The 15,129-nt window shown below is 37.6% G+C and overlaps 1 protein-coding gene across 4 annotated transcripts in view; it reads right to left on the minus strand.

Annotated features, from left to right (window-relative positions):
• The window catches only part of CYFIP1 (cytoplasmic FMR1 interacting protein 1), a 63,009-nt gene that overhangs the window by 35,102 nt on the left and 12,778 nt on the right, over positions 1–15,129 (minus strand). For 2 of the 4 annotated variants that reach the window (XM_082765061.1, XM_082765062.1), the window contains exons 4-16: positions 13,695–13,772; positions 12,711–12,812; positions 11,230–11,411; positions 9,830–9,926; positions 9,567–9,695; positions 8,296–8,400; positions 8,011–8,102; positions 6,612–6,729; positions 5,871–5,993; positions 4,282–4,407; positions 3,783–3,949; positions 3,080–3,227; positions 1,042–1,195 (exon numbers count right to left, since the gene is read on the minus strand). In XM_082765061.1, the coding sequence (XP_082621187.1) occupies positions 1,042–1,195; positions 3,080–3,227; positions 3,783–3,949; positions 4,282–4,407; positions 5,871–5,993; positions 6,612–6,729; positions 8,011–8,102; positions 8,296–8,400; positions 9,567–9,695; positions 9,830–9,926; positions 11,230–11,411; positions 12,711–12,812; positions 13,695–13,772 (1,621 nt within the window). Of the gene's footprint in view, positions 1–1,041; positions 1,196–1,517; positions 1,666–3,079; positions 3,228–3,782; positions 3,950–4,281; positions 4,408–5,870; positions 5,994–6,611; positions 6,730–8,010; positions 8,103–8,295; positions 8,401–9,566; positions 9,696–9,829; positions 9,927–11,229; positions 11,412–12,710; positions 12,813–13,694; positions 13,773–15,129 lie in introns of those variants that run through there. The other 2 variants (XM_082765063.1, XM_082765064.1) reach the window with 2 other exon arrangements.

Genomic DNA, 15,129 nt, shown 5'->3' on the forward strand with positions numbered 1-15,129 from the left:
GACAACACCATGGATGAGACTACCAGTTAAATGGAAAAACTACGTTCACCATTACAGGGGAGTTTCTAGCTTAATTTCTCATTTAGGGGCTGCTCTCAGCTGTGCGCAGAGCTTGGGAAGCAGAAGGCAAAGGAGACAACGTTGTACGGGAACCACCAGGACCACCTATCCCCTGGAGGACTGAGTCACTCCACACATCCCTGTTGATTTCATGGGCAGGAAATGATATACAGACACGTGAAGACGGGATTAAAATAAAAAGTTTCTAAGGCCACTGTCAGGGACACAGATATGCTGTTTCCCACCTCTCCAGTAAACGCTCAGCACAAGCCTTCTTTTGCAGAAGGCTTGAGACCCAAAACAGAAATGAACTTTTACATTAAAAACTTCCAAAGACCAAAGTGCTCTATACTTAATATATAATTAATATATAATATATATAATTAATATATAATATATATATTGCAATAGAAATAAAACAGGCTCCCCCTTCTTGGAGGGTAAAGGAGTCCAGCAACAAAACAAAAATGAAAGACAACACAGCATGGTGATGACAAGGACTCAATACATTCAATGTCAGTAGGTGAATTCTTTAGGACAGCATGTTTCCGATTACAATTAACTGAATAGTAAGAGTAGTGAAATGACATCGAATTTACCACAACAGAGAACTCATTTCCTCTGTATTAAAATAAAAAAAAAATCAATACCCTGAAGCAAAACACAAAAGCTACTTCCTTTTTTACAATTTCATTGCATATAGGCTTATCTGTCCCTTGTTTATATGAATGCATACATAAAAAATATAAAAGGGAGGCAACAGTATGAAATTTGACCCATTATAACTGAAACGTATAACAAGTCAAAATAAAAATCCCACCACAATATTGAATATCACGTCTCAGAAAAAGTTTGGCCAGACCGAGGTTTTTGGTAAGTAAACCCAAGGTAAGTTGGCTTAGGCAATCGGAAACATTTTCCAGGTCGTGTTAGAGGTGTTAGGACATGCTAAGCTGGACACTGATCATCTACATATCTTACCACTGAAATTTATCAAATGAGTGTAGAAGAAAGACTCGCGGTGGAATTTTTCTATGTCCAATATGGTGGGTCCCTCAAGGCTACTTCTCAAGGTTTTCTTGGAACCACTTTTGTCAGCAATGAGGGACTCTAACATAGTTCTCACCATGTAAAGCTGTATCATTAAAGGAAACAATTGTGGTGGAAGGGGGGGGGGGGGGGGGGGGGAAAGGAAAATACACATGGCACATTAGTTGAGCAACACTGAGAATTACTACTATCAGTAAGCGACCGCTCCACTTCAAATGGAAAACTTTGTGGCACCGTGGGGGTAAAAAGCCCTGCAGGCAGGAGGAGGAGACGCGGCGCTAGCCCAGGCACCAGCACAAATGCCTGCCCGTGCCAAGGGGCCTCCGCTGGCATCGGGCAGCAGAGCGTCTGCCGTGGAACAGTTCACATCACCACAAAAGGAGAAGAAGTAATAAGTAATGTCTTACCACCAAAGTTTAAAAGAGGCGGATAGGTGTAGGACTGCCTCAGAAACTTGTGTGTCACATGCAATAGCTTTTCCAGTCCCAGAGCCTTGAGCTGCTTCAACAGCTCGGCAGAGTTTAAGGACTCTGTCATAGTGCGAACCATGTAGAGCTAAAAACCAACAGACAGGGGCAGGCAGGGGAGAGAGAATCCGTTAATAAAAACACACGGGTAAATAAGGAAGGGGGAAACAGAAGCAGAGGAAACGTGTTAGTTTGTTAAAAATGAAAAGCAGCGCAGTAAGCATGCAAAGGGAGGCAGCACGCTCTAAAACTGAGAGGTTTCCTCATTCAGAAGGATCAGAGCCACCCGGTGCTCCCAAAGGAAAATGGAAAAGTTCCCATTCCTCCCGGAAAATGCAGAGCCAGGCCCTCAGCCATTAGCTTCTCAAGTCATTTCACAAAGATTTCCAAGCATTACCAATTCACATATTCATAAACAGCAATTTTAGAGCTGTGAGACTGAGGAAGAAGTTTCTACAATGGATATATTTGACCTGCCCTCCTCACATCAGCCGAGACAAACACGTGTGCCAGCCTAGGAGCAGAGAAAGACGACAAATGGGTACTCCAAAGGGCTTGGTCCAGCCACTGAAACGAAGCCCTTAAACACACCAACCACTGGAGAAGCACACTAGTGGTGATATTTAAAAAAAAAAAAAGGTTGTGTTTGTTTGTTTAGAAAATTAGAATTCAACACAAAATCTTCATTAAACCCACCTCAGCAAAAATTTAAGCAACTTATTATTACCCAAGATTATTATCCAGGTGTGTTCTCTTCCCCACAGGTTTTAGGTATAAAAATATTCTAGTTACATATCATAGTTGCCTTTGGTTTTGCACCCAAAGTGCTCGGTACCTCATTTGCTCAGTTGAATTACGAATACGAGACCATATGCTCTCCAAATTCATAAATAAAATAAAAAGGAGGGATTACGTGGAGGTAACAGAACCAACATCTAAGCATGGGATTTTGATGACTACCATGGAAAACACACTTGTACTACCTGTTGTTTTAGGAGCAGCACAATATTAAACAGATTCTAAGGAGCAGTTTCATTATTCATTACTGAACAAGATGAGAGATCTTGTCATCATTTAAATATGTGAGAGTATTTGGATTTTAAATATCATTTTAAACTAATTTAAAACAATAATTTATGGGATTTGATTGAAAAAAATACACCAGCCACGCCAAAGAGTCTAAAAAGCAATCAGTCAAGAAATAATCAAATCTTTATAAATCAAATATTATATTAAACATTAGGAGCTCAATGAGAAAATATTTCTAAGTGAGTCACATTACGGAGATGGAACACTTGGAAAATCACACATCAGAATAAAAAGTGACAGCATCCCAGAAAGACGATGTTAAGTATACATCATTTTTGCAAATACAAATCTAATCAAAGTAGATTTTGAACATTCCAAAAGAAATTTGCATTTTTTAAGTAGTTGAGGCCAGAGAAAAAACATGACATGCAATAATCATTGATGGATAGCACAACCACTAGACGGGAAAATACCTGAGTACTGGAGGGTCCCACTGCACGCCTTGGGACTTTAATATCAAAACCACTTTTGGGGTCTTTTTCTCCCCTTAGAGCTGGGTCATTGAAAGGTTCATGACCTGCTTCCCAGTCACAGACAGTCTTCCTGATGGCCTGCAAAACACTGGACACAATTCACACTACTTCAGACCCACATGCATCCAAGTGCATTGATGGAAACATTTTTCTCTTTAGGATTCTGGAGCTCAGCATAACTTCAAGGAACCAGAAATGATTTTGCTAACAATTACAAGAAAGCCTGATCCACATAATAATTATTCTACACTTTTTCCTCAAAACAAATAGTTCAGAGTCCTCTTCCTTTACGTCAGAGAATCATGAGACACAAGGAAACACTGGAATTGTAAGAAAGATGGACAGTAATACCTTTCTTCAAAATACAATTAGTCTTTCTTTAAATATAATCTACAGGCAATAGAATAAATCCTGAGGTAGCGCTGAGAAGCTCAAGATGGCCAAGATTTGCACCTTAGCCATACTGACAGCCATTCATTTACGAGTCTGGGCTTTTAATTTCTTAGACTCACAGTACATATTCAACCAAGCTAACTACAACGAAGAACAGACAGAACAAAACCCATCAGCTGGACAATCTGCACTAAATTTAATAAAACCTGGGGAAAAAGGATGCAGGAGGAGACGAAAACAAGAATGTTACCTCTGAATGACATTTTTCTTCTTTTTAATGGCTTGTCTTAATGGCTCTCTAAGCGTGACCTGGGCAAAGTCCTGAAGAGCTGCATAAATGGTATGGCGAATGGCGTGATTGAAAACACTTTCCATCCTTCCCATCAGCACCTGAAGACCTTTGATCATAGCAATCACCTGAAAAAAAAAAAACAAAAAACAAAAAAAAAAAAACACTTTTTAAAAAATTTTGTCTGTAATTTGTTTAAGAGTCTTTCTTTTTTTTAAATACAGAAGAGGAGAAAAGGGAAATTAGTAAGTTCAAAAAGATAAATGAGAAAGTCACTCTGAAGAGGTTAGTTTTCCTGCACCCTTTCTAGGTATCAAATGGAGAAAAGCATGCTCTTTCAGAGTCAACATAGGGCATGCTGTTTTTTTTTCCCCACTCAGTATAGAAAATGCTACAGAGACTATTCTCCTTTGTATAGAATCAATCTTTGGAAAATCCCAGTAAAAAAGATTTATCTTACCTCAACCAACGCAAACTTTTCCTCACTAGTGTAATTGTATCTCGTTGCTCTTTCATACTCCTCTGCATTGTCAGGACAGTCTTTATTAGAATATTTGTCAGTTGGGTGTACTAGCTTCCACGAATACTGCAGTTCACATGGCAGAATAGGGAGAAAAAAAGATGGAAAAAAAGGTCTGAGAAACACAAAACATATCTGAACACAAATAATGCACTTATAACACTTGTAACACTTATAACTTAGTGTTTTCAAGAACATCTGAAAAATATTTGGTATTATACTCAAAACCTGCATAAACATCCATCAGGGTACAGCTGGTGAAAAATTCTAGTTACATTCAAATACAATTTTTTTCACAACAAATAATAGGTTCTGGTTGATATCTTTGCACAACTGCTAGATTACACAGTGATACAAATTTGTCTACTATAGCAGATTAAAAATTTCATAAATTTCCCTATGGCAAAGAAAAGCATCACACCCTGCAATCTGAGCGCTCCAAGATGACACTGGAAAAATTATTAAACGAAGTAATTTGGGGTCATTAAGTTTACAGCGTTAAGTTGGATAATAATCATTTGATGAAATTTTTTATCTGGACATGATGTATATTGAGTGAATCCATGTCAGAATAGATGGGCAGAGGAGGACAGGGAGAAGATGAACTTACATAGGAAGTACTTAAGGGAATCCATATATAACAGAAAGACAAAGAAAAGCATGAAGCTAATAGGGTGAAAAACCCTGATGTGGTCATCAGGGAAAATTTGTTTCAGAACTGAGAAGATAAAAACAGAGGTAAGAAAGAGAAATTTTCTACAAAGTTATAATAAAATAGGAACATTGTCCTGTGAAGAGAAAGTCTGAATACAGTAATTGTGGTGACAGAAATAAAGGGAATGGATCTGGGAGTTGCAGAGGCCAAAAACAGATGACAGGAACATCTCTTAAGAAGGACAAAGGGAAAACTAGGTTTTCACCATAAAATACACTGGTGATCTAAGTAAGAACAGGATAAATTAGGAAAAAGTACAACTCATCTACTGGTTTTCAAAAGAGGCAGTTAAAAATAATGAACAAAGAAAATTGGGTCTCTGGATATGTCCACTGGATTCATGCAGTGCTTGACAGTCCCTCAGACATCAGAAATAAACAGGAGAAAGTCTGGCTCCTCTCATACATGTCATCTGTTTCAACCATTTCTAGGCTATGCTTTGGTGCAGGTTTTGGAAAAATGAATGAAGTCAGTCTACAAAACGTATGTCAAAAGCAACAAAAAAGCATCTGGCCAAAGCTCACAGGTGATCACCTGTCCATTAAATATAAGAAGTTATATGCAGCATATGAAATTGTACAGGCTATTGGATATTCAAAGCTGCAACATTACTCCTAGCCTTTGAGAACTTATTTGCTGCCTTTCTCTGAGAACACGGTTTGGAGCAGAAGGAGAAAAGGAGTGAAGGAAGAGCAAAGAGAGGAAGTAAGGGAAAAAAACACAACATGTATTTTTTGTTCTGTTAAAGTAAAACCTGTCCAAGATCTCCAAACAGACTATTTTTTAATCTGCTTTTACTCCCCAGAAAACATACCACTTCCATGACGTGTGCACTCCATTGAGAGAGAAGCTGCAAGCCTTGGAGAGAGAGATCAAAGAGCTTCCGATACTCTGCATCTGTTTTCTGAGCTTCCTGTCGACCAGAACCAGTCACCACCTAGAACAATGTTAAACAAACAAAAAGCTTTAGAACATGCTGTGTCCAGCTTCCGTAGTCAATATTCTAACCAGATTTCTTTTAAGCATTAAAACAGTGTCACGTATCAACACCTGCATACAGGATATTAATATCACCTTTTTCTTCTGGAGAATTACCTTGCCAAATTTCACATATTCTGGTCAGGATATAGAAGCCACTTGTACTCCCAATCACATTGTTGCGAATTAATTCATGACAGCAAACAGATCAGTTCTATTTATATATATAAATATATGAACCTTATACAGTGTATTTTAAATATGCACGTGTGTATATATATGTTCACTTCATTTTGCTTTTTATCTAATTGCTTAACTTATAATTTTATTCAATGCATTATGAGTACACATTTGGAGTAAGAGCTTGACAACCTATTCCAAAAGAGACATGCAAAACATTTCTGGGATATACATATATATATATAGGCAGAAGAACATTGCAGTTTGTATCAGAGGATAGCATTTTAAATTTTAGTGCAAGTATCATACAAAGGTTACTAGCCTTGTCTTCAGACATTTAACAATAGCTGCTAATTAGTCACGTAAAGTCTGCACAAATAGCTCTAATCCCACCCACCTCACTGTTGCTGTAACGAGCCAGTTCTGATATGAAACGCATATGGTCTTCTCTGATTTGGATCATCTGCTCACATATATTGTACTGGGGACTGCTGCTGGAAGACGTGCATGTCCATCTGTTCCAGAAGACAAAAAAAAAAACATACCTGAATCAGTTTAGGCAATAAAAAGTACAACTGATACTAAAAAGAAACAACGAAAACATGTAATTTCTTATTTTTTTAATCCTCCTTCTCCTCCATTTGAGGCCTTTCCTCTCCTCTCACCTCTACCTCCGACCCTGCACATGGCAAATTAGTGATGGATTGCCTTTCTGAGTTCAAAGCACTTCTTCCAAGCTTGTTTGTTGTGGTGTTTTTGTTTGTTTTGTTGTTCTTGTGTGTGATTTGGTGGTGGTGTTTTTTTTGTTTGTTTGATTTTGAAGGCTGCTACTGTGAAATACAAACCACCAGTTCTCTTCAAGAGCATACACTTATGAACAGGACCGAAAAGGACTGAAAGGCAGGGCAGAGGGACAAGTAAAGGCCATGAGATACATTTAGAATGTATCAGAATATTTTTCTTTATTCATGTTTAATGAAGAAGAGCCTATAGTATGCTCCCAAGCAAAAAAAAAATAAATGTATTATTAAATACTAATAACATGTTATCAAGAGGGACACAAAAGACATGCTACCAAGAGTGTCACGTTAAGTAGCCTCACACTTTTAGTAGCTCAGTAGGCTCGCTACTCTTGATTTTCTCTTAGCAATTACATGCAGGTTACATGTTTTTTCTGCAGGAATTAAAATGCAAAGCACTACATTCTAAATTTACACAACTGCATAGAGGGAAGGTCTCAGAGGATCACAGAAACGTCCACTAAAAACAAAGCAGTAACTATAAACCATGGAACCATTTCTATAAAAACTGGCTGCATTCCCCAGCTGTTTTGCTGTGTTGCACTCCTAGCAAAAAAAAAAAAAAAAAAAAAAAAGGACACAAGCTAAGTTGCTGCTCCATATACAATACATGCCTATTTTCCCATGCACTACTGCTCACCTTGCTTAGTATAATCCTTCATTTCTTTTAAAGAAAGTTTCATATTTAAAGGAAAAAAATAAAAATTATATTAGTGTAAGATAAAATTTCCTCCAAGCCAGGTGATAAGCAACGTCACAGATGCAAGAATGAGTTCACCAGCATAGACAGGTCATTAAATAACCTGTCCTTTCAATTGCATTTACTATGTGAAGTACATTAATTGTGAAATATCCAAAACAAAAAGTAAACAAAGGTGAAAATCCTATTAGAGGAATGACCACAGACTACCAGGTGATTATAAAAATATACCCTACTGGGATCTTCCTATCCCCAGCCCCCAGATACTCCCATCTTTGTTTCCCTCTCCCCCTTACCTGGATTTATTTTCCTCATAATGGGCACTGGTCTTAATGTATCTTGCAAGTTCAATCTGCATGTCACCAAAGAGTGGGACAACCTGCAATTGCTGTATGCAGGGAATAGAAAAAATCAGATTGAATAAACGATTAAACACAAATCTTAGTGAAAGGAAACTGTTATTTACCCACATGAAAGTGCAAAGTGATTTTTTTTTTTAATTATATAAAACTGTGTGCACATCTAAAATGCAAGACAGTTACCTTTAAAATTACACATTATGAAATGCTCTCTTAACCAACCTTAAAGAACTTGTCTATCTTGGCTAAATTTATCCTTTTCTTTGCATCCAGCTTATAGATGTTACTGACACTTCCATCCATCAGATACAATCCAAAGCCCATAACCTGGGAAAAAAAAAAAAAAAAAAGATAAATTCTCTGCAAAAGGACCTCAGGGGTAAAAACCTGCTGCAGTAAGATTGTTCTTCTTTTATGGTATTAATAGTTTCAACTTTATTATTAGCCTGATTCGTTATCCTTAAATGATGTTTCTTTTTTGTAATAGGCTTAGCAAAAAAAAAAAACAACAATGAAAAAAAATCAAACTAGAGCCCAGCTATTTTAACATACCATTTTTTCCACTTCCATTTTATTAAAATTCTGTATGTGCAAACAGATATCTAATAGAAGTTTAGGACTAACATATCCGAGCTGTTCCTTTTTTTATGGCCGTCAGCATCTCTCTGAATTATACGCACAAGAACTCAGAAGCATCCAAAAAAAAAACAACTATTTGTATTTTGTCCAAATTACTCATTAATGTAAACCTGTAATTGAGTATTTACAAGAGTCAAGCGCTAGAAACTTAGCCTGTTCAATGCACACATTTACTGAACAAAAGGCCTAAATATGAAAGATGCCAAATATTTCTACAGACACAATGCAAACGTTCTACTTGTGTGCTTCAGTTTGGTCACAATAAATTGAGTTTTTTAGAAGTTAAACACCAAAGTGATTCAAAATATTTGTCATTAAACAAATTCTCAATTTTTAATCTATACCTTTTCTTTTACTGTCAGTACATGTTGCTGGTAATACTGACCTCGCTACATATTGCCCAGCACTCTCCTATTACACGTGCACATTCCATCTAACTAAATTTGTCTCCTTACTAACCTTAATTTTAAGCTGCCTGTTCCCTGAAAGCTTTGATATACAGTGTCACTTCCAAAAACCTTTTATACAAATTTGCCACATATCTAAAAATAAAATGTAGTAGTTCCTTTCTGTTGTTGTTATGAAGTGTTAACACCATTCAATAGAATTAGTTTCCTAGCAAAGCTACCATTTAGTTGGGTTAACTTCAATTTATGAAGAACAAAAATGGATTAGAAACTTTCTAAATAGATAAGCATGTAATATTAAAAAAAAAAAGACATCAGAATTGAAGAACAGGAATCATTTGAGTAACTCATTTCATCTGGTTCTGGCAAAAGGAAGCAAAAACAACAGGAATTCAATTTATGTCTTGCTTCAACCTTTCTTTAAGCTTGTACTGAAAAGAAACCTACTTTCAAAAGCATATGTTTCTCGCTGGGTGTTAGATACATTTTGTTTTCATAGTAGTCCACACACAAATTCACAATATCTGCAAGCAGTTCTTCGTAGCCAACAATCACTTCCAACTGCTGCTGTAAAGACTGGAAAAAAAAAGAAAAAAGCATTAGTCAAAGAGTTGCACTACCAGAGGAACAATGGTTACTACCAAACTAAAAGGATTGTAATGGTTCTGTAAAGCATTCAGTATTTTGCAAAAAAGACAATTTGAACTTACTTGTGTTATCTTGTTGTGGTTAGCAAGGAACATGGAGAGATTCTGGGATTCTTGGATGGACTGAGGATCTGCCATTTTCCGTAGGAACTGAGCAGCTCTTTGTAAACAAACGAAAAACAAGAACAGCATTTCCCTTCAGTGGCACTGCTTGTAAGCAAATTTATCCCATCTTAATTGAAACCCAATTACCCTCATATCTACCAGACAGTCAGTGGAACTGTAAGTTGTCAACAAACCTGTAACTGTCAGTGTAATGGCAATACCATCAGTGCATCTCCCACCTCAAAACTCCTGAATCAAGCCAAAAGAGAACCTGAGAGACATGGCCATTATAAAAATGCATTAACCAAACACTGGCTATGGATGCTACAAAGCTGTGCCAAGAGCCTATTCTACAAAACAGGGAAGGTTTTTTAAGAAAACAGCTGAAAAGAAAGGTGAAAGTTCCCTATGAGAGATATACAGATGCAACATACCCTGAATTAACTGTTTTTCAATCCCAAATGCCCCACTGCATCCTAGTTAAAAGACCCAACTCAACCCAAACTGAAAACTATTTGGTGAATTTCTCAACTGATGCAGGTGGCAATAACTCTACAGATCCAAGCCATAAAACAAACCAGGAAAATGGGAAAACGCAGCCTTCCAAAAACTAGAATTCATCCTCCAACAGCATGCCTCCAAAGAAAAACAAGCAAACCAAATAAGTTTAAGAGGTCTCCAGACACAACTACTACAAATGGCACTTACTGGTAGAGGCAAACAAATAAATAAATCTCACATAAGTGGATCAGTACAGATAAAATTGACTAGTTGTCTGAACGCTTTTCTGTACGAAAGACCACAGATGCTAGAGCTGGCATAAAGATAGCCTATCTTCCCCTGCTGCCCTGACCACTGCATCTAACAAAAGCTACCTGCTATCATCTGGCTGCCCCAGCAGAACTCTCAGCGGCTGATCCTCTGCCCTCCTCCCCTTCCTGCTACACCCGCAGCCACAACCTCTTAACAGCAATGCCGAGATGCCTTAAGAACAACTCTCAGCTAACAAATATTAAAACTAGATGCCAAAAATAGCACAAGTGACCAGAAAGTCAGTTTTCTCCGAAACTTGAAAAGAAAAGCTGCACTGAGCAATGCATATTCAATACATTCAGTGTTCACCAAGACAGAAGCATTTCATAGTTTTACATTAAAAGACAGAAGAACTGTCTGTTGCCGGAGATTTATTCAACTGCTTAACTGCAGTCACTGTACCTCTACTTTCAAGGTTATCTGTTTTACCTGTGAAAGGACTACGTTTGAAGAGATTCTGCCCAAAAAAAGGAGCAACTGCTGCCATCTCGTGGGAGGTCTGCCTCCCAGCAGCAGAAACCCTGGCCCTGCTCATTTCAGCTTACCGCTTGTAGGCCGAATGGTCATTCTTCACGCTGCACTTCATGTTTTTAAGCTCATCTAAAACTGCAAACATGTTGATAAATTTTCCCAGTGTGATCAGATAGGCTTCAGAGACAAAGTCTTTTCTCCTTTCTGCGTGGCACAAGCGTCTCACCTCCCCGCAAAACCGTTCAATTGCATTTCGCTAACAGGGGAAAAAAAAAAGAAGAGTCAGGGAGTAAAAGCCATGATGTTTCCAGGAAAACAACGTTTTATCACACAAGTGGAGATCTGACACCTGTCTGTCTTCCCCTCTTTGCAGGCTCTTTCACTGTCACAACAGACCACTTTTGGTACATCTACAGGGTCCAGTGAAAAGCACCACTGAAGTAGAAAACTGTTTAAAGCATGCAAGGCCAACAAGGCAACAGCACAAGCTTTCCAGTTCCACCTGTGTGCACAAGTGTCATGAGTGATTTTAGCCACAGAATATACCTGGCACAATGGGAAATACTCTTTGCAAACTGAAGTCATACATTTTTAAAATCCCTTTGGAAAAAGTGACTTCATATTCTTTAGTGAGGAAATATATATGCATTAGAAGGCAGATTGTAGGTATAATCTCTTAAAAAAAAAAAAAAAAAAAAACACAACACCAGTGATTAGCAGTACTATATGCCAATTTGCACAAACACCCTTGCACATGGTTGAGGGCTTATTTCCAAGTGCACATTAGGGCCGTTTGAGATGGAGATTGAAAGTACGAAGAGACAAAAGCTTCAAATGTAAAGAGGAATCTGTTCTTAGTTTAGGGCAACAATCTTGAATGAAATGAGACTGTTTGTAGTCAGTAAGATCCACCAGTTCAGGAAGATGACAGGAAATGTCACATTGCATTCATTCTCCTCTTCCTACACGCTCTGGGGCTTGCAGGCTCTAACTGCTCTGGCTGCCTCAGAACACTGCCTGGAAACAGCCTCAGTCCATTGAACAAAATGGCACGCTGCCAGCATGGGAGGAGAAAGAAAGACAGATGCCTATTCTCCAGTCCATGCTGAGTTTGCGTAGCTGGCAGGTCAGAAAAACTGGGTTAGCTTGCCTCTGCTACAGAAATTTGTAGTAAAGCTGTACCAGGTGCTATGATGTCCAGATTTGTGGATCCCTCGCTCCCCAACAAACAATTCCTGTGCTGCAACACTCTTATGGACGCATGTGAAATGTATTATATTTCTATTTCCTTTCCTCCTAAAGTGCCAGAGCTGTTCCCATGTGCTGGGCAGGGACCACAAACAATTACCTTCTATTTTATGCTGAAGGTCTTATGCTTTCAGGATTGCCTAAAGTTTTTAAGACAGGCATTAGACACACTATCCTTCTATGAGACTTTTTTTCCCTAAAAAAGTATAATGATTAGGTTGAGTATCTGAGCACATACTATTAACCATACCAAACAGGAATATAAACATAGAAGCTTACTAATTAACTTTGTTTCCATTCCTTTTACCTGAAAATACATAAAATTCATCAGTTTTGTGACTTCTGGTTCCAGAACTTCCACCGTTTTCTCATAAATTTCTACTCTGTTAGGCTGTTCATTGCACTTGACCTGAAGACAATTAAAGAGATTGTTACACTTACAGCTTTCCCTGACAAAGCCTCACAAACTAAGAATCCAAACAACAACTTGAGAAAACATATTATCATTCTGAAGATCCAAATTTAAGACATAAATTGCTGGGCTTGATAATTTTGTGATTGTTATGTAAGATTCAGTGCATGTTTAAATAAAAAAAAAAAAGATTTTTCTAATACCTCACAACAAATAATTTTTCAGGCAGTTTTCAAACACTTCTGTATGGTAAGAACAATATTCTTTCCACATTATTATGCCATTTGTTCAGTCATGCACTAAAATAGGGCCAGAACTAGAAGATAAAACAGATTACCTGATTTCCACTCTAAATATTTAAACTATGGAATAAACCTTGCATTTCAGTGCAAAAATAATTGCATTACACATTCCTTAAAAAGCATGCTGTTGTCAACTGCATGGTTGTAATTTTGTTCAGTCTTCTGATGTATCTTAACCTTCCCACTCCATGCTTGCACAACCATTCCCAGATACCTGAGGCTGCTTATAGACTTGTCATCTATTCACAGGGGTTTGTTTTCGTATACAGATCAAGAAAACACTGCATAGTTCTGACATTAAGAAAAAGACTACCTAGGATATCTACAAACCTAAATGCATAACCTAAATGTTAATTATTACTTGCTATATCACATGTTAAACCTGTTCTGAATTTAAATATTTGGAAAAAAAAAACAAAAAGGCCAACTGTTTCCCAAGTGATAAAAGACACTATTCTATGGCATGGCCAGCTTGCTAATTCAGGAGCACACTAAGTTCCAGAGCTTGTTAAAAAATTGTATTCAAAACAAGACAGAAGTTTGCATCCTGCAGGACAGTTCAGTTTTGATCCTTTACCTGTGGAATGGCTCTTGAGCAGCTTCTCCATGTGTATAACATGACAGCATATTCCTGACCCTCTTCTAGCATTTCATTCTGTAAGAAAGACATTCAGTAATAATTAAGCATTGTAAAACAGAAGGATTAAATCCACTTGTCTGCCAGCCATCGTTCCAAACAAACTTATTTCTCTTATCGGGATGTATACGTACAAACACATGCATATTACAAACAGAATGATACGTCATGCTACATGTATATAAAATAGCATGGCCATAATAAATAGGTGCAGCCGGCACATTACATGCATCAGAGCTGTCTATACCACTGAAATAAAGATATTTGAATTAATCAGTTATGGAAACCCAGCTTGCCTATAAACCAACAGATAAAAAAAAAATCCATCTATTCTCAGTCACATTTTAGCATCCAACCTAATTCTGAGAAAATCTTCATACCACTTAAGCCAGCAAACACCTATGAGATCACTAGTTGACAACTGCAGCAATTACACCTACTTACTGATAAGAATCACACCAAATCAAATTATCTTTGGCTTTGTTCTTCCCAAAACTAAAGACACTATAATCTATACATAAAAGCTGGGGACTGCAGGTAGAATGTTCAAGGATGGAAGAATCAGCACATGCAAAGCAGTATCTTAATTTACATGTCCAGGAAGAGGACTGACAACATACAAACACAATCAAAAGATGGGTAAGGAGTCACCAGATAATTTTAAAGGCAGACTAGTGTAAATTTACATAACTTTCAGTAGCATGTAATCAGGTGTTTAACGTATCCATTCCACAGTTTGTGAACTGGCTTCTAGACTTACAAGACATATTTTTCCTCATTTTTCAAAAGTGCATGAAACAACTGAAAGTTCAGTACAGACGAGTGTTTGCAACCTATAAGTTCTTTTGTATCCCACAATAGCAATACCGTCAGCAGAGATGGTGCTGCTCGTATTAAGTCTTATCTTCTATTGTGGAAATGTTAAAAACCACAGAAGAACTTATCCAAAAGCACGCCAATAAACCACTAACATACACACTCACCACAGAACACCTTATCCAAAAGGATGCCAATAAACCACTAACGCATACACTCTAGAGCGAAGAAGCCAACAAAGCCCTTCAACACCGCTAACCCGACGGAGAAGCAGAAGAAATTTGGGAGGATGGAAATTTTTAATTTTTAATTTAAGTTACAACAGAAAGCTGTAAACACAACTAACTCACCTCAGAACACTGGGAAAATGCACAGAGAAAGCATCAAACTTTTGAGCAACACTGGTTGATCAAGAAAAAAGCAAATTCTAAAATTATCGAGAAGTACATGTACACAAAGAAATGCCACATGCTTTTTCATCTTATTGCCTCCTCAAAGCGTTGTAGGTAACCTGGATTCCTGTTTTCTGTGACCACAATAATGAAACGCAAGAGGAATG

The sequence above is a fragment of the Aythya marila genome (genome assembly GCF_965140915.1).
Source record: "Aythya marila genome assembly, chromosome: 1".
Lineage (NCBI taxonomy): Eukaryota > Metazoa > Chordata > Aves > Anseriformes > Anatidae > Aythya > Aythya marila.